Source organism: Podarcis raffonei, chromosome 9 (assembly GCF_027172205.1).
Source record: "Podarcis raffonei isolate rPodRaf1 chromosome 9, rPodRaf1.pri, whole genome shotgun sequence".
In the NCBI taxonomy this organism is placed as follows: Eukaryota; Metazoa; Chordata; class Lepidosauria; order Squamata; family Lacertidae; genus Podarcis; species Podarcis raffonei.
Window position 1 is genome coordinate 79,197,355 of NC_070610.1, and position 27,320 is coordinate 79,224,674.

A 27,320-nucleotide genomic window follows, 5' to 3' on the forward strand; every position below is an offset into this window, starting at 1 on the left:
CCGGGATTCTCCTGTAGGCCAATCAGGTTGTGGATTCACTTCCACCTGGAGCTGGATTGGGTGGCTCCTGTGGTTCAATCAGACTGCTGCATTCTGAATCCTATTGTTCTAGGACCAATCAGACTGCTGCATTCTGGATCCTATTGTCCTAGGACCAGTCAGACTGCTGCATTCTGGATCCTATTGTTCTAGGACCAATGAGACTGCTGCATTCTGAATCCTATTGTTCTAGGACCAATGAGACTGCTGCATTCTGGATCCTATTGTCCTAGGACCAGTCAGACTGCTGCATTCTGGATCCTATTGTCCTTGGACCAATCAGACTGCTGCATTCTGGATCCTATTCAACTCAGTACATAACACCCACATTTTTCTCTGAGGAGCTCTGGGTGGCAGCCAAGGCTCTCCCTCTCCTCATTTAATCCCCACAACATCCCTGTAGGTTAGGCTGAGAGGCAGTTTGACTGGCCCCCAAGGTGAGATTCCTGGCTGAGCGGGAATTTGAACCCCTGTCTCTGCAAAGTCCTAGTCCGACACTCTGACCACCACTGGCTCTCGTTCACAGCACCTCCCAACCCTGGGAAGTGTAGTATCCCCCTTGTGGAGCTCCAATTGCCAGCGCCCTAAGCAACCTACAGTTTCTTTTGGGAAAGTCCTGTGCTTCTCTAAGTGCACAGAGAGGAAGCGGAGAGGAACAATTCTCCTTTGGCATCGCCATCTCCTCCTGAACTGGGATGGGAAGGGGGAGATGGGCCTCAGGTCTCCCTGGTCCTCTCCTGACACGGGAGGTTCCTGAAGGCTGAACCCCAATCAGTTTTGGGGTTTAGCACAGCCAGCTCCCTTCTGGACCTTGTTGTCTTCTTCCTCCTCGGAAAAATCTTTCCACCCCCCATTCACAGTTCTAATTTAGAAATTGTGCAGAAGCACATCCGCTGGAACAAAATTTTCCGGGCCAGTTATCATCCACGGAGGGAGAGGAGATCGCCAAACTCTTCTCACTGGCAATTTTGCGTTTGGCCTCGCTGTGAGTTTCCACTGAAAAAGGGAGCCCTTATAGGACGCGTCACGGGTCGGATTTGTTTTCTCAAGCCTGAAATGTGCCCTTCTTCGTGATGATGAGCGCACAGCACGTTCCTTCTGCGCTTTCTGACTCACTGGACTGGGAAACCATCGAGTGGAAACCTGCTCCAACCCCGATCTTGAACTGGGACCAGCCCAATGATCACCCACTTTTTTCCACCCCGTGGGATCCCTTCTCTCGCCCGTGTCTACAATGAGCCCCTTATTTCCCCTCTCCTTTTCTTGTTTGTTGCTGGTTTATTGCCTCGGATCCAAACCAGAGTGATCTCATCTCTCCTGATTGGCCGGCCCGGGTGGGAGTCGCTTCCCTTGGGTGGATGGCAGCCAATGACAACAGAGGGAGCAGACATCCACAATGTGGGATTGTGATTTACCGTCCCTCAAACAAAGCATAAAGGAGCCCTTGAAGGCCGAGCCTTTTTGTGGTTATGAAAATAAAACCGCGTGTGGATACAAAGCTGAGACAAAGGGCCTTTTTAAAGGATTTAACGTTCTGTTTATCGTAGTGCATTCAACCTTCCCCGGGCTGGAAAACCCAACAAGCGTCGGCTGAGAAAGACATGTTCTTCCTAGCAGGAGTTCGGCCTCTTGTAGCTGATCGTATCGCAAACCGCCTGGCTCATTAGAGATGTACATTGGCTGGGATGCCAACCAAGGCAAGGAGTGGGGGAAGCCCGGCACTCCAGGCACCATGGCACAAAGTGGGCACCCGGCTGGCCTGGTGCCCTCCAGGCTGTAGGTCAAAGTGCTGGGTTTCAAATGCTCGTTTCTGGAGCCAGGCACAGAGTGGCAAAGGAAACGCCAGCCCCACAAACGAAATAAAGGTGGCACCGTGTGCAAGCTGGCAGTAACAGGAACTGCACTTATAAGAATCGGGAACTGGTTGTGTTTCTGCTCCCAAAGGCGGCACGGGCGATGGGCTCCGTTTGGCATACGCATTGCAGAGAATAATAGACTCGTAGGTGGTACCCGGACGATCCATTGAGCTTGCATGGTGGTCTGTTTGCATTGGTTTGAGGGGAGTCATAAGATGTCAGCTCAAGCAGTTTATCCCTATTTTCTACCATCATTTTCCTTAGCACACAAGGTCCATTTTTTTAAAGTGGATTTGTTCTGCAAGCGCCAAATACGCTTTAACTGCACAGACTGAATTTGCCACACACTGTTGAATCACATCCACAAAATAGCTGCACACAGCTGCGTGTTGCAAGTGTCCATATTTAGCCCTTGCTGGATGGTTCCAGAAGCAACGTTTGGGTTTGGTCTCAAAGCTCCCGGAGAAATAGCTCATTTATTCACGCAGCATTTCTGAGGAGGGTCTCAAGGAGCCGCTCCTCAATGGCGGTTGAAGGACTCAGGAGGGCCCTGGCAATTGTGTGCATGCATGCGCAGTCCCCAAGGAGTCTGGAACTGTGAGTGCCCACAATCAGAAGTCAAGGATGTCAAGCAAGACATCAGGACCCTGGACAGAAGACAAGGGAGCTGGAGGTTGCCCTAACGCTGGCCAGAACATACAAAGAGCCTGCTGGATCAGGCCAGTGGCCCTTCTAGTCTAGTCCCAGATGCCCATGGGAATCCTGCAGTCAGGATTCGAGCACCAGAGCAATTCTCTCTTCCTGCGGTTTTTAGTGGCATTGCTGCTTCCAGCTACGGAGGCAGAACACAGCCATCGTGTCTAGTTTCCATCGATAGCCCTCTCGTCCATGAATTGGTCTCTTTTAAAGCCGAGGCTTCCGGTTGGCACACCCGATTATGGTGGACAGGAGCCCTTTCGTGGGAAGGGCACTGGTGCTTTGAAGATGGGGGTGAGCCGCTAGAGCACAGCGGCGCTCCAAAAAACCCTAAAAAAGAGCGCCAAGAGTGAGCGGGGTTGGAGACGGTGGCACTAGGGAATCAACTCGCTTCCTTCAAAGTGCGAAGCTCTGAGTCCGGCGATCGTGAGCGGCCAATTCCTCCAACGAAAAAGAAATCTGGACTATCCCTCCTGGAAATTGTGAGTAAAAGGATTGGATTTTGGAAACTGCTACATTCAAATTAAGAGGAAATTCAGATGGAGGAGATTAGAGGAAGTCAACTAAAATGTTTATGAAAATGCATTTTAATGAATTCATTGAGTTCCTTTTTTCTGTTCAGGTATCTTAAGTTTGCTATTTCTTCTTCTTCTTTTTCACTTTTCTGTTGTGTTGTTGTATATTTTCTTTTTTCTTATGTCTATTGATGAAATTTAATAAATATTATTGTAAAAAAAATAATCCTTTTTTAAAGCCATCCAAGTTGGTGACCATCACTGTCTCCTGTGGCAGGGAGTTCCACAGTCAAACTCTGCCCTGCACGAGGAAGTGCTGCGTAAAGTGCGGACTGGAACCCGGGAGACCAGGGTTCGAATCCCCACTCGGTCATGGAGCTCGCTGCATGTCCTTGAGCCAGCCACGCCCTCTCAGCCTAACCTACTTTTCAGGGTTGTTGTTGCGGGAATTAAATGAGGAAACAGGTGAAGCCATGTCAGCCACCTTTAGCTCCTTGAAGGAAAAGGTGTGATATAAATGCAATGGCGTGACCAGAATTGGACATGGTACAGTCATACCTCGGGTTAAATGTGCTTCAGGTTGAGCATTTTCAAGTTATGCTCTCCGGCGACCCAGAAGTAGCGGAGCGCGTTACTTCCAGGTTTCGCTGCTCGTGCATGCGCAGATGCTAAAAATGACGTCATGCACATGCGCAGAAGTGGCAAAACGCGACCCACGCTCGCGCAGTTGCGTCTTATGTTCTACTCAGGATACAAACGGGGCTCTGGAACAGATCCCGTTTGCATCCAGAGGTACCATTGTATTCCCAACAAAGTCATGCCATGGGTTTGTATAAGGGCATTATGATAGTGGCAGTTTTGTTTTCAATTCCTTTCCTAATGATCCCTAATATGGAAATTGCCTTTTTCACGGCCGCTGAACATGAGGTCAACATCTTCACCAAGCGATCCACAGTGGACCCTGAGGTCTCATTCTTGGTCACCCCCAGTTCAGACCCCCATGTGAAATTTAAGGGGCTTGGGTTTTTTTGGTTTATGTAGAGCTTTCTGAGTCTTGATCCTGGTCCGCGGCAGAACGTGAACCTTTTGAATCACGGACCTTGCCTTGACCCGCCTCCCTTTTCTCTTCCTTCTCAGATCCCTACGCCACCGTCTCCTTCCTACACCAGAGCCAGAAGACGGTGGTAGTGAAGAACACCTTGAACCCCACCTGGGACCAGACCCTGATCTTCCACGAGATTGAGATCCATGGAGCCCCCCAGAACGTTGCCGAGTCCCCTCCCAACATCGTGGTTGAAATCTACGACCACGACACCTATGTAAGTGGATGGGAACGTGAGAATAGACCGGGGAAATGGGGCGGCTAATCTCAACAAAGGTTTGTTTGGGATACTGAGGAATATATTTATTTGTATGCCGCTTTCAAAGGAGGGCAAAAAGTGGTAATATAGTTTTTTTTAAAAAAAATCTACAATTTTCAATTTTATACATTTCAATAATTTTACTGTCATTTTAACATTTCGAAACTCGACTTCTTCTCCCTCTTTCTCCAGTTCCTTAAATTTATTTATTAATGTTTTCTGCATATTCCAAATTAATTTAATCGTTTATTCATCTCCTTTAAATGTATACTCTTACAAAACTGCAGGTTATTACAATAATCTTGCCAATGTTCTTCTCTGTTTACAGTTTGTTTGTAAATGGTTCAATAAACCTTTTGAATAAACATTCACAAACTTTTTATTGATAATAGTCAGTTAAATAGTTTGAGGATCTATACAACTTTGTAACATGCAGAAAACAGCATTCTTAAGAGAAACCAAAGTCTGGAACTGAGGGAAGTCAGGGGGTGGGGTGGGGGTGGGTGGGTTTTGTGGGTGGGGGGAGGGAGGAAAAATGGGGGGGGACAAGGATAATATGTTTTTGGATAATATGTCTTGTTATAATTTTGAATAATAAAAAACGTAAATGGTTCAATAAACCATTTCCATTCTTTTATAAAAAGTTTGTCACCTTGATTTCTTATTTTTCTGGTAAGTTTAGTGGCAATATAGTTAAGGACATAAGAAGCATCCTGCTGGATCAGGCCTAGGGTCCAGCCCCTCCAGCATCCTGTTCTCACTGTGGCTGAACAGTTGCCCATTATGGGAAACCTGCAATCAGGATTCGAACACAAGAGCATCTCTCCCCTCCTGTAGTTTCCAGTAACTGCGACTCAGAAGCATCGCTGCCTCTGATTGTGGAGGCAAAGCAGAGCTATCCTGGCTAGGAGAATCCGATGATAGCCCTTTCCTCCGTGAATTTGCCTAATCCTTTTTTTAAAAAAGGTATCAACATTGCAGGCTGTTGGTGCCTTTTGTGGAAGCAAATTCCCTTGTTTAATTGTGCACTTCCTTTTTCTTTTTTAGCATGCATATACACTGTTACTTGTCAATTTCTGTGCCGTCCTTCATCCGAGGGTCACAGGGTGGTTTACAAGATAATAACACAAAATTACATAGCAATGAACAAAAGCAAACCCCCTCATCTATAAGGGAGGGAAAAATTGAAAAAAATATTATAATCTTAGAATATCTAACTGTGAAGATACATAAAATGAAAGGGTTTAACGTCAGCGAGGAGGAGGAGGATTGGGTTGAGAAAATATCGAATTATTTGGGCAGGTTTGAACAATTTGGGGCAATTAAAATGTTAAAAGTTAAATAAACCTTGTGGAGGGAGTAGTGTTAAGGTATATTGAAGTGTACATATGGTTGATTTGAATATGTTATTATTGATTATGTATACCCAATGTATCAGCCGCCTGGGGGTTTTCACTGTTTGTGTTTTGGTTGTTGGTTACAAAATTAATTAATTAAATAAATAAAGTATATTGCATCTACATGTCGCTTATGTAGCACATCTATGCGCTCGGTGCATGTATCCAGCTCCTGCAATGCTCCTGCACTTCTCATTGGGGCTTGTTGAGGAGAACGTCCTGCTCAATTGCAAAGACGATGAGGATTCTGTCCTTATAAGTACTGTGTTTTTCACGCCATAAGACGCACCTAGTTTTTAGAGGGGGAATGCAAGAAAAAAAATATTATTTAAAGGGAGCGCTGAGCAGAGCCTGTATGCATCCCAGGCTCTGCTCAGCGCTCCCTTTCACGAGCCGTGTGGAGCGTTTGTGCGGCGCTTGCAGGCTTTTCTCCGAGGAGGGAGAAGGGCCAGAAGCTAGAACAGCAAGAGGGAGCGCTGCGCAGTGATCCCTCTTGCTGTTCTGGCTTCTGGGATAGCTGCGCAGCCTGAATTTGCTCCATAAGACACACACACATTTCCCCTTACTTTTTAGGAGGGAAAAGGTGTGTCTTATACAGCGAAAAATACGGTATTTTCTGGCTCGCTCTGAGCATTCGCCCCCACTTTCAGTGAAACCGTGTGTGTGGCTGCTTTGTCCCCCTTGCCTGACTCTCTCTCCCTCTCCCCAGGGCGCGGATGAGTTCATGGGGCGCTGTATTTGCAAGCCGAGCCTGGACCACAAGCCGCGGCTGTCGTGGTACCCCATCTGGAGGGGCAGCCGGGGCGCCGGAGAGCTCCTGGCTGCCTTTGAGCTCATCCAGCGTGAGAAGGTGAGCCGAGGGGAGGCGGGGGTCTTGGACGTTGGGGCAGAAGGCTGCCCAGGGCACCGGCCGAAGGCCTGAGAAGGGTTCTGCCACATCTAGAACCCAGAGGCTGGCCTCTTCCGTCTCTGAGGATGCAGAAATCCAGGGGGAGCTCAGCTACTCCAAGCTGGCTTGCAACCTCCTTGGGAGTTTCAGGACGGATTGCCTGAACCTAAGCCAGTCAAGCCTAATTGAATGTTCTTGTTTACGGAGCAGCGTTTGGCATCCAGGTGGCGGTTTTTATTTATTTGTTTGCTTGTTATAAAAACACATTGTTTCTTTGGCTGCGGGGCTGCTCAGCAGAGCACACAATGTGGAGAGAGAAATTCAAAAACATTAGCATAAAATAGCCAAAAAATGATTGCATAAAACCGTTTCTTTCTTTCTTTCTTTCTTTCTTTCTTTCTTTCTTTCTTTCTTCCTTCCTTCCTTCCTTCCTTCCTTCCTTTCTTCCTTTCTTTCAAAATATCAGAATAAAACTGTTTGGAAACTCATACGGTTAAAGGCAGCAGCCGCAGCAGCCTGGGATCAACCAGCTCTGTGGCCACAGAAAAAGGCTTGGTGGGGAAAAAATAATAAGAGCCACTTGAAAATCAGGTCTGGTGGGAAGGGGGTGGGTGCTACCACTGAAAAGGCTCTGCTCAAAGTTACTGATAAGGTCAGTCAGCTTTGGCTGGACTTAACCATCCAGGGGTCCTTTACCTTTACCATAAGGCTTAGCTGCTCTAGCTAGTAGCCTGGAGATGCCCTGGGGAATGGAACCTAGGACCAGTGCTTTACCAACTGCACTGGCTCCCGGTGGAGTACATGGTCAGGTCTAAGGTGCTGGTTTTGACCTTTAAAGCCCCATGCAGCCTAGGAGCCACGTACCTACGGGACCGCCTCTCCTGGTATGCCCTGTGGAGGACCTTAAGGTCCACAAATGACAACACTTTGGAGGTCCCTTGCCTCAAGGGGGTTAGATTGGTTTCAGCTAGGACCAGGGCCTTTTCAGCACTGGCCCCGACGTGGTGGAACGCTCTGTCACAAGAGACTAGGGCCCTGCAGGACTTGACATCTTTCTACAGAGCCTGCAAGACAGAGCTGTTCCGCCTGGCCCTTGGTTTGGACTTGGTCTGACCCTTATGTTTCCCTCCCCTTATGTTTTTGATCTATGGGCTACTTTAAAATGAGGCTGCATTTTAAATTGCATTTTAACCTGTATTTTAAATTGGGGTTTGTTTCTCTTCCCCCCTCCCCTTTCCCTCCCATTATGTTTTTATTGTGATTTGATTGGTGCTCTGGCCAGGGAGGGCGGGGTATAAATAAAATTTTTATTGTTGTTGTTGTTGTTGTTGTTGTTGTTGTTGTTGTTATTTTGCATGCAAGTGGTTGTCATCCCCCTGAGCTGTGGCTCCTTTGCAATCTCCTGCAGGTTTGTCCCCCCTGGACCCAAGACCATCTGCTTGTGAAAGGGCCAGTTCACTTACAGTGGTACCTCTGGTTACATACTTAATTCGTTCTGGAGGTCCGTTCTTAACCTGAAACTGTTCTTAACCTGAAGCACCACTTTAGCTAATGGGGCCTCCTGCTGCCACCGTGCGATTTCTGTTCTCATCCTGAAGTAAAGTTCTTAACCCGAGGTACTATTTCTGGGCTAGCAGAGTCTGTAACCTGAAGAGTATGTGTAACCTGAAGCGTATGTAACCCGAGGTACCACTGTACAGATGTTGAACCTGCTTCTGGTCGTCTCCCTGTTTGGAGGGCAGAACCACTCTCTTGTTTTCTTTGTACAGGGGTGCATATCACCCTCTGCTGATCTCCTATCTGTTCTCTTCCATCTGATCGTTTTCCACAGACACGATGCTTCTGCTGTGGTTAAGTGGGGCCGGTGGGGCCGGTGTTGCTTTTCCAAGGGAAATGCGGACCTTTGAGGCTTTGGGGACAGAGGTGGGGGGAGCTACACCCCCCTTCAACTCCTGGGTCTGTTCCCATTAGGGGGACATCTCTCTTGGAGAGCTGAGCCAAAAGTGCAAAGGGTCTCTATGTTTATCTCGCTCTCCAGCAGGCAAGGAGTGTGCTGTGCCGGGCTGAGGGAAGACACGTCCCGAGTCCCTGCAGCAGGAAGGAGAGGCTGGTCTGTCCGTGGGCAGCCTCTGCCAGCTGGCACGGCGGGTCTGTTGACATTGGCGGGGGTCAAGAACAGTGCCTGGCAGGATAAAAGGCAGCGTTGGGTTTGCGGCAAGAGAGGAGCGGTTGGCAGATGGGACAATTTTGACATCTAAGGAGTGTCTGGCTGGCTGGAGCATAACTAGAGCACCAAACAGGGGCACAAATGATAGAATCAGGATTCGAGATTGGGGAACAGAGCCAAAACTGACGGCCAGGGCCGGGTTTAGGTTTGATGAGGCCCTAAGCTGCTGAAGGTAATGGGGCCCTTTATATGTCCAGTTGTCCTTCGTCAACAAATTGCTGCTGTTTTTCTGGGTTGAATAGATGCTATACGGTAATTTATGAACCTAATAGACACCCTATATATAGAAAGGAGCAAACCAGTGATACTTTAGGGAGCAGGCTAGCAGGCGGGGCCCATGACTTACATCATAGCAGCCTACACAACACAAAACACTGTTGCTGTAGGTAGGTTTTATTTTACAGTGGTACCTCGGGTTACAGACACTTCAGGTTACAGACTCCACTAACGCAGAAATAGTACCTCGGGTTAAGAATGAGAACAGAAACCGCGTGGTGGCAGCAGCGGGAGGCCCCATTAGCTAAAGTGGTGCTTCAGGTTAAGAACAGTTTCAGGTTAAGAATGGACCTCCAGAACGAATTAAGTTCTTAACCCGAGGTACCACTGTATTTGTTTTATATCTTACATTTTGGAAATGTACATTTAGTTTTTTTCCCTTTCAATTTTTTGGGGGCGCCCAAGAGAGTGGGGCCCTAAGCTATAGCTTGTTTAGCTTATATGTAAATCTGGCACTGCTGGCGGCATTGGTTTTTAAGCAGAGGTTGGATGTTCACCTGTCAGGGATGCTGTAGTTGAGATTCCTGCCTTGCAAGGGGTTGGGCTAGATGACCCTCAAGGTCCCTTCCATCTCTACAGTCCTATGATTCTACCTGGGCACTGAGTGCTTAATGCACCTCCAGAGATTCAGGGCATTTGCAGAATTCGACATCAGTTGCAGTGTTCAGCACTGTGAGAATCCCATCTCGGAGGATGTTATGACAAGTTTTAAGTTGTATTTCAATCAATTTGTTTTTATATCGGGTGTTAGCCACCCTGAGCCCAGTCTTGGCTGGGGAGGGCGGGGTATAAATTATTATTATTATTATTATTATTATTATTATTATTATTATTATTACTACTACTACTACTACTACTACTACTACTACTACAGCTTCTAGGAGCCAAAGGTAAGAGCTGAGAGCAGGTTGGGCACCAAGGTGGGCAAACCACCCCAGAAGGAGCGCAACGTCCTCTGGAAGTACTACTCCATCCCTACTGTGCCATACGGTCCATAAAACTCAAAATTAAGCATTTATAGAATCAGAGTTGGAAGGGACCTCAAGGGTCATCTAGTCCAACCCCCTGCAATGCAGGAATCTTTGGCCCAACATTGGACTCGAACCCACAACCCTGAGATTGAGAGTCTCCTGCTCTACCGACTGAGCTATCCCAACCCACATTGGATCAGCTAAGCCAAAACTGGATTTTCATTTAACATTGAGTCAAATTTCAGAATTCCACTTTATTTATTTGTACGTGTGTGTGTGTGTGTGTGTGTGTGTGTGTGTGTGTGTTCCGATTATTCCTCCCTGGTATCTGAGTGAAGTTCCTTCTGGCAGCTTTATAGGTCCTGGGGGGTTTGCATTGTCAGGACTAGTAAGAAGAGGAGGCTGAGCGAGGCAGGAGCCCTTGGAAGGAAACCAAGCGTTTTACAATCTTTAAATCTTTCTTTTACAAGAACTCTATACGGTGGCACGGTAGTCGTGTTCTCATTTACAGCTGGGGAATGGAGAGGCTATGGAGCTGCCACTGGAAAAGTTTCCCTGCAGGAGAGAGATTTGAACGGAGTGTTCTGCCCGCCATGGGCCTTCTGCTAGCCCTGAGGGGCCTTAAGGACACAGGCAAAGCCCTGGGATCAGGGTGGGCGGCTCTGCTCAATTTGGGCGCTTAACCCCCAGGGCTGGTTAAGGGTGTAGGGGAGGGGATGGCTGGCTGGCTGGCTGTTCATAGAGTCCAATAATCCACATGAAAGGTTGTTGCAGTTCCACAGAATCTTTTCACAGAGTCTAAGACAAGGATTTCCAGAATATTAGCCTTTTTTCGCCGTCCTAGGCTTCATCAGTAGTACAAACTCTAGGTAATGCAAATAAATACAATATTATAATCTCACACATTTTTACAGCAAAAATAATATAAAACCGTCAACAACTGTACATACCATATATGATATCACAGGACAGTGGATCTTACAGCATAGTAGCAGCTGCTGTAACCTTTTGTGTGGATTGTTGGACTCTATGAACAGACAGGTGGAATAGACACTTAAACATGTGTGGACCTTATGCATAAACTGATTAGAGAGTGAACTGATCCACTGGGTCTTCTACTTTTTCCGTTGAACTTTATGAACTACTTCTGTTGAAATTTACAATTCAATACAATGAATAGTATATATTATTTTTTCAAACGTACAGCCGGTTACGTCTTGTGTGTTTATTGAATGATGCAGAACAGAGCACAAGAGGCGGGAGGGCCGCACCGAATTTTAGCGTCACACAAATTTTGAGAGCCCAAGGTCTGCTACTGCCCTGGTGCAACAGGAAGCAAGCTGGCTCCATCTCCCACAGAACAGCCCTTCAGATACCTGAAGATGGTTGTCCTGTCAGCTGCCAGTCTCCTCTTCTCCAGGCTAAACACACCCAACTCCCTTAACCGTTCCTCATCAGGCTTGGTTTCTAGAACAAGATGATTAGGAGACTCTGAATGCAATGGCTTTCAAAATGGGTCTGGTGGCTTCTGACCACAGCAAGACGTGGTCCTGGGGAGAATGACTGACTGGAGCCATTTGGGGAGCTGGTTCACTCCAGTGGCCCTGCGTGAGATGGCTGCATTTCATGGGGCCATTGCGCTGTTCTTGGCGCATGAGAATGGGGTCTCATTTGTTCCCACATTCCAGATGGAGGTGCTGATCTAGGTATTTGCTTTTTGCTTCCTTCCCACAGCCGGCCATCCACCACATCCCTGGCTTTGAGGTAAGAACCCCTTTCTTGGCTGTGATTTCCAGGAGCTGCTGTGCGACTGGCTGCCTTTGCCACCTCTTTTCATGACTGAGCAATGCTGATGGCGAAGGGCCTGGTTGTGTGGCGAGTTCCTGCCCCCCCCCAGTGAAAGTAAAGACACATGACACAATTATTAAGGTTAATGGGCTAAAAAAGGCCACAACTTTATTGGTTACAGGTGATGAGCGGTATTGGCTTAGGCATTGGTCCTAACCGACTATATCTGACTCCAGCCCGTCTGCTTGAAGTCTGGGAAGGGTTAACCACCAGTAGGGGGAGTCCTGCTGATTCACATCAACTAGGAACTCCCCTGGGGTCACCAATAGGGGGCGTGCCTTAGGCCCTCACCTCCATAGGCTTCGGACAGGGCCACGCCCCCTGGAATCCTTTATTGCCCCAATATGTGGGGCAGGTGATGGCGCTACCTCCCCTCTTCCATCTACAGAACAATACCAATGCCTAACTGCCAATACCAAGAAAGTTGTGACGATTTGCTACGAGGTAGGCGAAAACCAAGTGGCTGGTGTCAATTTGCCAAGTGGAAAAATCCCTACCAGGCCCATCAATGGCGAGCAACTGAGGTCCATAGCAAGGTCAAAGAACGAAAACCTTATAGGGCGGGAGGGTGGGAAACAGGAACAGCTGATAGGTGGGAAAAGAGGGAGATCCCCGGCCGCGCCTGCCTTAAATAGGGCAGGCCACGCCCCCCGAGCCAGCTGATTGGCTGTCCAGGGGGTGATGCAACCGGGGATTTCCCCAATCACGTGGGGGCTGGGCTCCAGCCTCTGTGTGTGTGGTGGGGCCATGATGCCCGCAATCCCACCTCCTCTCCAGGGCGGAAGTGGCTCTAGCGAATCTCTGGGCCTCTGCTGCCTGGTGGTCTATGGTGTGTTTGCATGAAGTGTGGACAGTCAAGGAAAGGAGGGTGTGCTTCAGCCTTCTTTGGACTGTGGCTGGTGAGTTGTTCCTTGAGAGAGACAGAGCAGGCCTTTAAGCTCTCCTTAGCAAGCAACTGTTGCTTGAAGCCACATCCTGGACCCCTAGCCTAGGGACGGGGAAGCTCAGGATTTGGGGGCAAACTGCGGCCTCTTGGCTTCTCTCAATGAACTTTCCCCAGTCCACAACCCTGTTTTGGAATACAACTGCCGTCAGTCCCAGAATTACATGGGCATGCTGGCCAGAGCTGATGGGATTTGTAATCCTAACCCCTGGAGGGCACCAGGTTGAAGAAGCTGCCACCCTCCCTTTCCGAATGTCTAGCTACACAGCTGTGCCCAGCAAGTTCCACCCGTTGATGCTCACAGCGTCTTTAATTTATTTCCCAATTAAAAATATATTTATATTCTGCCATTCCCCTTGTTTGGATTTGAGAGCAGCATGCAGCAATTAAGCTTTGAATCTTCAGAGCTGGCTGTCGCTTTTCGAATTTGCCCATTTGCTATAAGCAAGAGCTGAATGCCGTCCAGCCATGGATAGGGCGCAAAATACCGTTTCTAATGCTGACAATTGCTTTTTGGATGTGTGCAGAAAACAGTGGCATTTCTGACCTTTTTCTGTCTCTGTTCCCATCCTGCCCTCTTTGCCCCATTTCCTGTGCAATTGGGAAAACTCCGCAGACCGAACTTTCGTCTGTCTTCGATGAGGTGAGGCTCTTTGGAGAACTTTCTCTCTTTCTTCTTCTGTCTCTCTTGGTGTGATCCAGGGAACTTGTCGCACGCAATCCCCCTCAAAATGGGAGCTCCACCACAGCCCAGGAGCATCCATCTCACCTGTTTTTAACAAAGGCCTCAGGTGAGCCGAGGCTCATTGGAGAGCACTGCTGCCCCTAGCCAGGATGGGACCATCTCACCTGAAGACCCTCCAGAGATGTCTAGGTGTCCAAGGATCATGCCAGCCCACAGCGGAGGAGGAGTGAGCTGGGGACTTCTCCACAAGGTGGACCATAGATCAAGTCTCTCTCAGACCCCCAGCCTATGTAGCTCAGTGTGGGGGCTCCCGTCCCAAGCCCTGTGTAAGAAAGCAGACTTGGGTCTCAACCACACTTCCATTTTCCCCACTGCTTTCGCCCGTGGCTTAGCACTGAATCGGAGCAAATGGCAACTGGGTTTTCCACGGATGGCTGTTTGTTCTGATTTAGCGGGACCAAGTGATTTTCCGAGGGAACTGCGGTGGGGCAAAGGCAAATCCCCTCGGACTTGTGGCTAGAAAAGGAAACCGCTTGAACATGTGTGTTATGTACTGAGCTGAATAGGATCCAAAAGGCAGCAGTCTGATTGGTCCTAGAACAGTAGGATTCAGAATGCAGCAGTCTGATTAGTCCTAGAACAATAGGGTCCAGAATGCAGCAGTCTAATTGGTCCGCAGGAGCCACCCAATCCAGTTTCAGGCGGAAGTGAATCCGCAACCTGATTGGCCTACAGGTGAATCCCGGAATTAGCCAATCACGTGGGGCCCATTCTGTAAATAATGTATAAAAAGCAGACATTCTGGGGGAACTTCCATTCCTCCTCACCACTATGAGCTGAATAAAGAGCATGAAATCCACTCTTGACTCCAAGTATATTTCAATGTGCTTTCTAGAAGTGTGGCCAAGTCCTTTATTTGAGGTGTGTAATAATACAGGGGCAATGCCCAAGGCACAACTAGGAAATCTGGATGAAAGCTCCCAAGATGTCCCAACAGATAGGAATACGCCTCCGGTCAGCTTTTAAAGGCGAGACATGGCACCCTCGCTCATGAGACTCTGCATGTGAGGCTGGTGTGCTTGGAACTGCATGCTTCCCTAAGAGACAGGGGTCCATTGCAGACCCCAGAGGTGGCTCCAGGTTCTTGGTGGCTGGTTCATTGGCTCCTCCAGCTGACCAGCCTCCCTTCCCAGCTCTCTGGGCTTTGAGGGGGAGAGAAGTGATCTTCTCAAACCCAACCTGGAGATGCCACCGTTGGGGATTGGAGCTGAGATCCGTTCGCACGCGAAGCATGTGCTCTGAGTTACTGCCCATCCCATCTCCACCTCCGCTTTCCACCTGCACTTTGGAAGTACGGCTGATCTGCCTTCCAGGGTGCTCTTAAGAATGGCTGCAGGCTCATGCATGGGGAGAGCACTGGATAGAAAATCGCATGGCTTTGTTAGATCTGCACAGAGAACCTTCTCCCACTTCCATGGAGCTTTCTTTCCAAGAAAATTGGGGTTGGGAAATCTGGGGACAGGGGACTTTGGGTTGAATGTGGAAGATATAAAGGTAAAGGTAAAGGGACCCCTGACCATTAGGTCCAGTTGTGGCTGACTCTGGGGTTGCGGTGCTCATCTCGCTTTATTGGCCGAGGGAGCCGGTGTACAGCTTCTGGGTCATGTGGCCAGCATGACTAAGCTGCTTCTGGTGAACCAGAGCAGCGCACGGAAATGCCGTTTACCTTCCCGTCGGAGTGGTACCTATTTATCTGCTTGCACTTTGATGTGCTTTCGAACTGCTAGGTTGGCAGGAGCAGAGACCGAGCAACGGGAGCTCATCCCATCGCGGGGATTCGAACCACTGACCTTCTGATCGGCAAGTCCGAGGCTCTGTGGTTTAACCCACAGCGCCACCCGCGTCCCGATGGCCCCATACCTGAGGCCAGGCTTGGAAGGAGAAGCTCATTTCCTACACAGGAGTCTCCCGCAGATCCAGGCTGTGGCTTCCCCCTCTTTTAAAAGCTCTGGAGAAAGGAGAAATCTGGTAGCCCCCCATAGCACCAGGGCTCTGTTGGTCCTGCAGCTGCAGAGATCTGCAGGTGCAAGAGGGTCCTTGTGCTGGTGATGTTCCTCATCTGATGTTCCTTGTCTGCTTTCTCTCCCCCTCCATCTTGCCTTGCCCGGGACGGGCGCTTCACAGCTGTGCACCCACCTCTTCTACCAAGAAGGGCTTCTCCGATGGGTATCATCATGTTTCGCTCACCCCCTCCTTTTCCACCGCTCTCTGCTGGGCAACCAACTTGGGGACTGGGCAAATGGGCCAAAGAGCTTCAGAGCATTCCTCATGGAAGATAAAGTCCACCAGATAGCCCTGGGGGCTAAGATCAGAACCTCCTCAGGCAGGGGCACTGTATCTCAGATGCCAGGGACCAAAGACCAGAGGCTTCTGCCAGGCTGCTATTGGAATGGGAGTGCTGGGCCAAAATGCCCCCTTCAGGGCAATTATTATCAGGTCTTTCCTGTGAAATGCACCTGGATTTCTCCTTGGCCACACGCTTCTCTTCTCGTTGCCTTAAATGTTGGAAGAAACCTCACCCCGCCCCCCCCCAAATCTGCGGAATAAATGTCTGAGGCTCTTTTTGCCCGTTGCTCACGCTTCATAGACGACTGCCTTAACCCTTTGCTACCCAGCCATTCTAATTTCCCGCTAAGCATCATGGGTCACGGAGTCCGTTGGGCAAGCAAGATTTTTGCAGACTTAATCTTTACAGCACCCCTGCGGCGGGGTGTGTGTGTGTTTGCCAATGCCCCCTGTTTTTTTCAGAGCCAGAGGATATGGGAAGTTGGTATATTATTTGGCGTGGTGGAGGTGGTGGTTCAGAGAGTTTTAACGGTGCCCAGTTGCAAATGCCTGGATGAACGGGTTTTTTAAAAAAGAATGTTTAAAAATGCAGGCCCTTCCCATTCCTGAAATTTGGGAGCCCAAATCTGGAAGCTTGCTGCTGAATTTGGGGTCCCCCACTGCTTTTGCTTCCCATAAGTTGCCAAAGAAGAGAGTCTGGCAGCCCAGCTCAGCCTGGTGCCAGCGCCTGGCATTCTCGGGAAATTGCTGATGCCCCCACAGGCCCTTCTTCAAATTATGTTTCTTCCCCAATTCTCCCGTTGGCGCTGAGTCTGGGAGCTGCCATTTGGACGTCCCGCAACAGGGACTTAAAAGTAGTGGCTCCCGGAGCCAGCTGTATGGCAGCCATTGGGGTTCTGCTTACCGCTGCTGGTAGGTGCTGCAGAGACAGGATGGGGCCCGCCAGAGACCCCTTTGCTGGGGGGTAAATCCTGCCAGAGCCCTTGATCTCTGAGCCACCATGGCAGCTTCTTACTGCTGGACTTGCTGGCTTGCTCTGTGCTGCAGCGCCCCCTCTGTGTGTGGCCAAAATGTGGTATTTCAGCTACTGGCTCATCAGGGATGACTCCGTGTTCCTGTAGAAGGGCAGACTCTGTCCCGGCTTATTCAGCCTGGCTCAACTAATTCCTGGACTGTTTTTCTTGCATGCTGGCCTAAGCAGCAGCCCTGACCTGTCTCATGCTTCGCTTTCTACTTCTAAAGCAAATCTAAGCGTTGGGTTGGGACTCAACCTCCCAAGCAAAGTTCACTCTGATGATGATAATGATGATGATGATTTGATTTGATTTGATTTGATTTATACCGCACCCACTCGGGGCAGCTTCCGACACACATCAAAACATAATATAACATCAAACAGCAACCATCTGATCCAATAAGTCACAATAACTTTAAAATAAGCAGCTTCTATCAAGCAAAGCAATATTCAATGAGCCATCAGAATCTGATAGCAAACAGTAAAATTAAACATCAGCAAATAATACAGTTTACATTTATCAACCACAATAAAGAATTACCAATTTATAATCAATAAAAAAGAACAGCAAATCACAATGCATACAATTAACAGTGATTGTCATCTAGCTCAAGGTGTCCTGGCTAACTGACAGTTAATCAATACCCAACGTCTAGTCAATACCCAATTAGGTTGGGTCTTGCGTACCAAAGATGCAGATGATGTCACAGGAACGAAGGAGAGTCAGGCCACTGGCCAGTCTAGATCAGTCTTGTCTACTCTAGCTGGGAGCAGGGTTTAGGCAGGCAGTTAAAAGTCAAAAGAGAAGGCACCTGCTGAATCTCCAGTGGCAGAGAGTTCCATAGGACCAGGTCCATGACATGAAAGGCTCAGTTTCTTGCTGTGGTCAAACGAGCCTCACCAACTCAAGGAATGGCCAATGGCCAATGGCCTGGAGAAGATATCAGGGATCGAGTTGGGATATTAGGGCTCAGGTGAAGTAGTTCAGGGATTTGTAAATTTATGCAAGGACCCTGAGCCTGACTTGGGAGTAAGCGGGCAGCCAGTGGCAGCTAAGAATGGTGTCACAGGTTCTTGGTCGGCTGCTCCCATCTGCTTCTGCACCAGGGCCAAGGGCAGCCCTACGCAGAGCACATCACAGTCATCCAGCTGATGGCAATAGCTCATGCCCTCCTTTGAATGGTGGCACTGCCAACCTTGCAGCCGTTGGCAGAACAGTAGCCTGGCTTGGAGAAGACAGGGTCCCTGCTACCCACCCCACCCCCTAAATCCTCCTGGTTTGCTCCATCGGGAGAGACACTCGTGGCTTCAGTTTCCCCCGAGCAGACCTGGCAGAGCCACTGCTCCCGACAAGCTGTTTTGATTTGGCAGCTCCTGGCAACCGCCGAGGAAAATTGCGAGCCGACGTCGGAGCGCCTCTGGCAGGCCACCGCCCGGCATCCCTCTCCGTAGCCTTATTAATGCGCACATATAGGGATCTATAAATAAATATGGCCTGATCCGATGTTTGAAATGTATCTGCCTCCTTCATTTAATGCAATAATGCTTTAGCCTGGAAAGAGTGACTGACTCCTAAATTGCTTCCAACTGCTGCCTTTGGTTCGGGGGCGCCTGGTCCCCACCCCCAGACCCCGAGGGTTTTCCATTTGCTCCAGTGACTAGAAAAGATCACAGTTAGGATGAACCTTGGGAACTTTTCTTGCAGGGAAAACTAGGGCAAAGGCAGAGCAGGAAGGAAGACTCTGGAAGTGGCTTCACTGTGATGAGTTGAAATATTATTATTATTATTCTCATACCCTTCAACTTTGTAAACATAAAAATAGAAATGAGGCATAAAAACAGACATCTCAGGGGTCTTGGGCCAGGTCAAAGATGTGCATCTTCAGCATCCTGTTCAATGAAGGTGCCAGGTGTACATTTTAGGAGCCACAACAGATAAGATTCTCTCCCATGAGCCCCCTTCCCTGGCAGATGGTCAGCCAAGTTCTGCATAAAAATCTCCAAGGAAGGAGAGTCTGCAACCTCCCGATGGAGACCTTTCCAGCACCAGGGTGCAAAAGGTGGCGCTGAAGTGAGGAGCGTGCAGCAGAGAATCATAGAACTGTAGCATTGGTTGGGTTCCCCAAAGGCCATCCAGCCCAACCTGTTGGCATGCAACCAAGGAAATGGGGGCAGTTGGCAGGCCCCCAGCTGGCTCCAGCCCACTGGCCGGTGGGCCGGGCGATCTGCAGTCCTTGGTGCAGCATCTGTGACCCAAGCTTCAGAAGCAAGGGCACGCTACACAGCAGAGTAAACGCTACACAACAGAAGTGGCTGGAGAGGCTGTGTGAGCACATTTTGTTGTTGTTGTTTAGTCGTTTAGTCGTGTCCGACTCTTCGTGACCCCATGGACCAGAGCACGCCAGGCACTCCTGTCTTCATGATCATATTTACAAGCAGTTTATTCAGCATAGGTAAAGGGACCCCTGACCGTTAGGTCCAGTCGTGGCTGGCTTTGGGGTTGTGGTGCTCATCTCGCTTTATTGGCTGAGGGAGCTGGCGTACAGCTTCCGGGTCACGTGGCCAGCATGACTAAGCCGCTTCTGGAGAACCAGAGCAGCGCACGGAAACGCCATTTACCTTCCCGCCGGAGCAGTACCTATTTATCTACTTGCACTTTGACGTGCTTTCAAACTGCTAGGTTGGCAGGAGCTGGGACTGAACAACGGGAGCTCACCCAGTCACAGGGATTCGAACCGCCAACCTTCTGATTGGCAAGCCCTAGGCTCTGTGGTTTAACCCACAGTGCCACCCGTGTCCCTTATTCAGCGTACATCAGGACAAAAGGAAACATGTCTGATCTCCTTCGTGTCCAAAGCAAGCAGCTAAAAGCAAAAGCTATACACAAACGGAAGTTCCCAGCAAGCTGTGCTGGAGTGTAAACAGACATGTGACACACAACAATTCCACATGTCTGTTCTTAAGGTGGAACGGAATATTCCAACACAACCCTCTGCAATGCGGGACCCAGCTCACGATTGAAATCTTTGCACACCAGTTGTGTTTGCCTTGCTGTGTGAAGAAAGCCGAATGGTGCTTCTGACTTCTTTCCTCCTCCTCCTCCTCCTCCTCCTCCTCCTCCTCCTCCTCCTCCTCCTCCTCCTCTTCTTCTTCTTCTTCTTCTTCTTCTTCTTCTTCTTCTTCTTCTTCTTCTTCTTCCTTCCTCTTATTTTTGGAAAAAAAAAATATTTGATTTTACAAGTGTAGAGTTATAGCAATACCAAATAAATATCAACATTTAGAGATTTCTCTGAATTCTAGACTTCCTTCCATCCCCTCCTCTGGTCTTATTGTCAACGTTATCAACTGCATCTTATTTCATAATCCATATTTTAAATCTGTCCATATTGCCCATAATACTTGTTACATTACAAGTGTTATTAAAACCATGCTAATGTTTTCATCTGCTTACAGTGGTCTCCTAGCTTGGTTTGCTATTCCTCTCTGGACAGGACTTTATCTTCCTTCCATCTTTGGGCTAGTAACATCTGCACGGCTGTTGTTGCATGCATAAAAAGCCTTTTCTGATCCTTTGGAATATCGGCACTTACAATTCCTAATACAAACACTTCTGGTTTTTAAATAAAAGATATTTTAAACCTTTTTTAAAATTTCATTCTATATCATTTCCCAGAATGCTTTTATTACTTTACACGACCACCACATACGATAAAAGGTACCTTCTTTTTCCTTACATCTCCAGCAGGTATTTGTACTTGTCTTACACATTTTTGCTAACTTACTAGGAGTCAGATACCACCTGTACATCATTTTTGTTTAGTTTTCTTTCAGCATACAACAAGCCATGAATTTCAAATTGGTGTTTCATAACCTTTCCCAATCTGAAAGTTGAATATTGTGCCCCAAATCCCTCTCCCAGTGTATCATTGCTGATTTTACCTGACTTCTTTCCGTTTTCTGTTCCAGTCTGAAGATTCGGACCTGCCTTACCCTCCACCCCAGAGAGAGCCCAACATCTTCATGGTCCCTCAGGGGATCAAGCCCGTCCTTCAGCGTACAGCCATTGAGGTGGGTGCCGGAGGCCACGTGAGCCATGCCTGGGGGGCCACGAACAATCCTCTGGGAGAGAGAAACTTTCATTTGATATGATCAGGTGCAATGCATCGGTTCTGACAATACAATGCTGATTTTTGATGGGTCGGTGACTCCCTGGTCCGGAATGGGGTAACTGTGCCCCTGAAGGACCAAGTGCGCAGCCTGGGAGTCATCCTGGACTCACAGCTATCCATGGAGGCACAGGTCAATTCTGTGTCCAGGGCAGCTGTTTATCAGCTCCATCTGGTACGCAGGCTGAGACCCTCCCTGCCCGTGGACTGTCTGGCCAGAGTGGTGCATGCTCTCATTATCTCTCGCTTGGACTACTGCAATGCGCTCTATGTGGGGCTACCTTTGAAGGTGACCCGGAAACTACAACTAATCCAGAATGCGGCAGCTAGACTGGAGACTGGGAGCGGCCGCCGAGACCATATAACACCGGTCTTGAAAGACCTACATTGGCTCCCAGTACGTTTCCGAGCACATTTCAAAGTGTTGGTGTTGACCTTCAAAGCCCTAAACGGCCTCAGCCCAGTATACCTGAAGGAGCATCTCCACCCCCATCGTTCTACCCAGACACTGAGGTCCAGCTTTGAGGGCCTTCTGGCGGTTCCCTCCCTGTGAGAAGTGAAGTTACAGGGAACCAGGCAGAGGGCCTTCTCGGTGGTGGCACCCACCCTGTGGAACGCCTTCCCACCAAATGTCAAAGAGAACAACTACCAAACTTTTAGAAGACATCTGAAGGCAGCCCTGTTTAGGGAAGCTTTTAATGTTTGATGCATTACTGTATTTTAATATTCGGTTGGAAGCCACCCAGAGTGGCTGGGGAAGCCCAGCCAGATGGGCGGGGTAAAGATGGGCTGGGGAAGCCCAGCCAGATGGGCGGGGTAAAAATGATAAATTATTATTATTATTATTATTATTATTATTATTATTATTATTATTAACAGCCATGTTTGCCTTACTGAGAAGTTTGACCCCTTTCCCCTTTTGAGGGGTCTCCTGCCCCCAAAATATGGGGTTCTGCTTTATCCCAAGCCAGACCATTCGTCTGCCCAGCTTAGCTTGGTCCTCACTGACCAACAGCAGCTCTCTGGGACACGTACCTGGCTTGCCCTGGAGGTGCTCTTGGGAATTTGAACCTGGGACCTTCTGCGTGAAAAGCAGGTACTCTCCTGCTGAGTTATGGCCCTTCCCTAACAACCTACACCAAAGGCAAATCAAATTACAGGAATTGGTGGAGACGGCTCAATTGACTAGTAAACTCAGAGGAAACTCAAAGCAAATTTTTTCGGAAAAATGGGATGGTTATAGAAGATATGTTCAAAAATACAATAATAGTTTTGACTCCATGCTAGCATTCGAGTGATAAAGGAACTAAGAGGAGGTGGATAACAATTAAGGATTTATTATGTTTTCAGAATGTATTAGAAAAATTATATAGAAAGGTTTATTGTTTTTTTTTAACAGATATTTATTAGAATTTTACAATATGAAAAAAGAAAAAAGAGAAAAATACAAAATAAAAATAGATCATTCCATCACTTTCTTTCATTTGCTTATTTCCCGGACCTCCTCACACCTCCCTTTTTGTATTCCAATTCAATTTGTTAGTTCAGCAAATCCTTCCCCTCTTTCTTTATCCTAATCTTTAATCTTAAAATAATGTGTAACATTAAATTTTTAACTATTAACAACCCATTTTTTCATACTCCTTATAGCGTTATAGCTAAAAACCACATAACTTTTCATCCAACATCATTTTAACATTCATTAATTTTGCAATATTTCTGTAGGTAGTCTTTAAATTTCTTCTAATCTTCTTCCACCAACTCTTCTCCCTGGTCTCGGATTCTGCCAGTCATTTCTGCCAGTTCCATGTAGTCCATCAGAAAGGTTTATTGTTTTGTGTACATTCAAATGTAAGATAAAATATATGCAAAGGGACTTGACAGGAAGTCAAAGTTGAAGAAAAGATTTTGGAAGATAAAAGGGGAAAAATATTTACTTTCATTATTATCATTTTGGGTGTGTTGTTGTATGCAATGTTTGGGAGGAAATAAGACGGTAAATAACAAATAACAAACTAAATATTGATGTATGTAATTTTTCTTTCTTAATTATATTCAGTGGTATTATGGCTGTATTGTTTTTTGTAACATAAAATCATTCAATAAAAATTATTAAAACAACAACAACCACCTCCACCAAAGGGATTGTGTCCCGTGCCAGCGGGATGCCGTGGTGAGAGGGTCAGACCTGGGTTCCAAGCCCTACTTGGCCATGAAGTTGACTCCATCACTTTGGGCCCATCACTGCTTCTCACCCTACCTCGCAGGGTGGTTGTGGCTAGATTAAATGAGTAGAAGGGAGAACCATTCCACCACCTTGAGATCCTTGGAGAAAATGGTGGAACGTGAATGCATTAAATTGATTTGGCCGCGCTGAGTTGCCACGTCAAGGAATTTCTCATTTTCTCAACCGTTTCCTCTCTCTTCTATGACCGCACACCTTTGGGTGCCATTTCCTTTCTGAGAATAATTTTTATTAGTTTTCAATTACAATAATCCAATCATAGCCTCATTATAGCAATGCCAAATTATAATGCAATTACCAATGCCAATCATTCAGATACCAAATTATACAATATAGGTGCCCCTCCATGTGCTAGAATTGATAGTTTGATGATTTACTTTATTTCTGCATTCCAAAATCTTATTCATTTCAATTACACTCCAGTCAAAATAAGAATCCCTTATACAACAACTGCATTTTTAATGACTTCCATTCCTATTGACATATTTACAAATCTATAGGTGAAGCATTCAAGCTATATCCTTGTTCTTCCTGTGTGTGGCAATTATTCTGTCCATGATGTTTCTTCCTGTTGTAAAATATTCTGTCTATCTTTCCCAGTTGTTGCTGTTCTCCATCATGCCTTGGGTGGAGCTGATATCCCATTGTGGTTTCAGAAGTTCTCCATTGCTCTGCCCTGTGTGTCTTTGTTTTGCAACTTTAGCAGCAGCAGCTGCAAAAATCGCACTGTCCCAATAAATATTCTGTTTTCGCCATTTTTCTCTCAGCCTGGGAAGGAGAGCGATCTGTCAAGCTTCAAATAACTCAGTAATGAACCTTACCTTGGCAAGCTCACAGGTTCCTTTCATCCCTCCGTTCAGCCGAAGATAAGCGATTATACTTCTTTCCTTTTGTCCTTCCCGAATTTAGATATTGGCTTGGGGGCTCCGGAACCTGAAAAGCTACCAGCTGGCCAGCGTGACGTCTCCCAGTCTCCTGGTGGAGTGTGGAGGACAGATGGTTCAGTCGTGCGTCATCAAGAACCTCAAGAAGAACCCCAACTTTGACATCTCTGTCCTCTTCATGGAAGTGGTGAGAGGCCGTTGTTTCTGCTTCGTCTTGGCTCTGCATGCTCATCACACCTGTCTCTTGCCATTTTTGGCTGGAGAATCACCTTTGCTCTTTGAATCATATAATCAGAGTCGGAAGGGACCCTGAGATCATCTAGTCCAACCCCCTCTTCCATCTCTGTACTATTGTAGATAATAACATGAGGGACGTGGGTGGTGCACAGAGCCTAGGACTTGCTGAGTAATACCCCTCCCCACCTTCTCACTATATAGAAGGATCTGGCAACTTCTGTTTCAGTGTATCTGAAGAAGTGTGCATGCACACGAAAGCTCATATCAAGAACTAACTTAGTTGGTCTTTAAGGTGCTACTGGAAGGAAAATTTTTTGTTTTGTTTTGACTATGGCAGACCAATACGGCTACCTTTCTGTTATATGACCCAAGTAAACTGTATCTGGGAACAAAAGACAAAGGCACCTCCCCTTCAAAATGGCGATTTGCAATTGAATACCTTGATCATGTAATCTAAGGTTAGACACTCTTGTGTAAGCGAGCAGAGAACAGCAGTAGTTAACTTGTTAGAGCTCAGAGAGCTTCAGAATACTTCAAAGGAAATTTCCAATGTTAAACCCTTTCAGCAATATACCTAAGGCACTGTCAGAGACCAGGCTGAGGAATACAGCTCTGATAAGGAATGGTGGGAGCCTCTCCCTGCTCCTGACCAAGATTCTGAAGCTGCCCAGGAGCAGTGGAGCAGTATAGATTTAGAACAGTAGTTTGCAGAGAGGCATAGTTCTGAAGACAAAAGTTGGGAAGAACGGGGGGGGGGGGGTGAACAGCAAGGTGAAGAAAAATTGGAAGAGAAAGAACTAACAGACTCTCTCTTGCTCGAAAGTGTCGAGCCTATCAGTCCAAGGTCACGTAGAGCCAATAAGGTGGCTATACAAAAAGCACGGTGGTTGTGAAGTCAGGTTACAATCAGTGGAAGTGACCAGGGAGCAAGGAGGAAGCGGGTGGAAACCTTAGTTGGGAGCACCTTCATTCTGAGATGGACTTTTTGCTCTTTCGCTGTGATCATTAAAATTCTCTTTAAATGGTAAGAGGCAAATTTTGCTTTGTTCTGCTTATCCCACGGCCAAAGGGAGGGAGGAAGTCGCTCTTCCGAATCCTGACAGGCACTCTTCATTTCAGTGTGCAATACAACAATTATACTTAACATATGCCCAATGGAAAGAGGTCCGCTCTCCCTCTTTCTCCTCTTCCTCCCTCTCTTTCTTTGCCTTGCGGCGCTAATTCTGCTTCTTGTTTCAGAACTTGCCAAGGGAAGATCTGTACTGTCCCCCCATCATCATCAAAGTGATTGACAACAGGCCCTTTGGCCGGAAGCCGGTGGTGGGCCAGTGCACCATCCGCTCTCTGGAAGCATTTTTCTGCGATCCCTACAAGGAGGAGGTCGTGTTCCCTGAAATGCATGCAGGTATGGCAAGATGGGGAAGGTCAGGCTAGTATTTGATTCATTATTCACAGAGAGAGACATCATCATCGGAAGACACAAGATCTACCCACCGTGGAGGAATGGCAGATGCAAGTGATTGACTACATGGAGATGGCTGAAATGACTGGCAGAATCCGTGATCAGGGAGAAGAACTGATGGAACAGGATTGGAAAAAGTTTAAGGATTATTTACAAAAACATTGCAAAACGTTTGAGTGTTAATATGATGTGGGAAGTGAAGGTAACAGGGTTTGTGGGATCTGGTTAAATGTGAATGAAAAGAAGAACGTTAAAAAGGAGAAGGGGTTATGAACAAGGATAATATTATGTCATAGTATATAAGACGAGGAATGGGCTAAAATAATGAAAAATTGGGACATAATAATTAGAAGAATATAATTTAAGCATGGCTTAAATAAGGGTTTGAATTTGCTGAATTTGATTGGAATAAAGAGGAACACAAAAAGGGAGATGTGAGGAGGTCAAGACAGAGGGGTATGGAATTTTGTAAATTTAAAAAAGTGGATTTTTCTTTTTTTCTGTTTTTTCTTTTGCTATATATCTCTGTTTTTTCTGTTTTTTTATGTGAGCTTTATTTATTGTAATGATCTATCTGAAATAATGAATTTTTTGATTTGTAAAACCCAAATAAATATTTATTTAAAAAAAAGAGAGAGACATCATCATCATCATAACAACAACAACAACAACAACAACAACAACAACAACAACAACAATAATAATAATAATAAAAATAAATTTTATTTATACCCCACCCTCCCCAGCCAAGGCTCAGGGCGGCTAACACCAGGTATAAAAACAATTGATTAAAATACAACTTAAAAACAAGATTAAAATACAACATTAAAATGCAGCCTCATTTCAATGGAAACTCAAATCAAAAACTTTTTGGGGATGGAAACGTCAAATCTTCACCAAGGCCAATTATCCAGACTGGTCCTACATGGGCCAGAAAAAAGCCAGGGAAATCCCCAAATAGGAGTTCCATCACAGAAGGAGAAAGGAAAGAGGGGGGGGGGATCAAGTTGATTCTAAGCCAAAGGCCAGGTGGAACAACTCTGTCTTTCAGGCCCTGCGGAAAGAAATCAGATCCCACAGGGCCCTGGACTCATGAGACAGAGCGTTCCATATAACACCGGTCTTGAAAGACTTACATTGGCTCCCAGTACATTTCTGAGCACAATTCAAAGTGTTGGTGCTGACCTTGAAAGCCCTAAATGGCCTCGGTCCAGTATACCTGAAGGAGCGTCTCCACCCCCATCGTTCAGCCCGGACACTAA

General features: G+C 47.2%; 1 protein-coding gene across 7 annotated transcripts in view; it reads left to right on the forward strand.

Annotated features, from left to right (window-relative positions):
- The window catches only part of DYSF (dysferlin), a 192,992-nt gene that overhangs the window by 112,507 nt on the left and 53,165 nt on the right, over window positions 1-27,320 (forward strand). For all 7 annotated transcript variants that reach the window (XM_053402225.1, XM_053402229.1, XM_053402227.1 and 4 more), the window contains 7 exons: window positions 4,244-4,425; window positions 6,574-6,714; window positions 11,962-11,991; window positions 13,635-13,661; window positions 21,031-21,132; window positions 24,385-24,546; window positions 25,836-26,001. In XM_053402225.1, coding sequence (XP_053258200.1) covers window positions 4,244-4,425; window positions 6,574-6,714; window positions 11,962-11,991; window positions 13,635-13,661; window positions 21,031-21,132; window positions 24,385-24,546; window positions 25,836-26,001 — 810 coding nt within the window. The remainder of the gene's footprint in view (window positions 1-4,243; window positions 4,426-6,573; window positions 6,715-11,961; window positions 11,992-13,634; window positions 13,662-21,030; window positions 21,133-24,384; window positions 24,547-25,835; window positions 26,002-27,320) is intronic.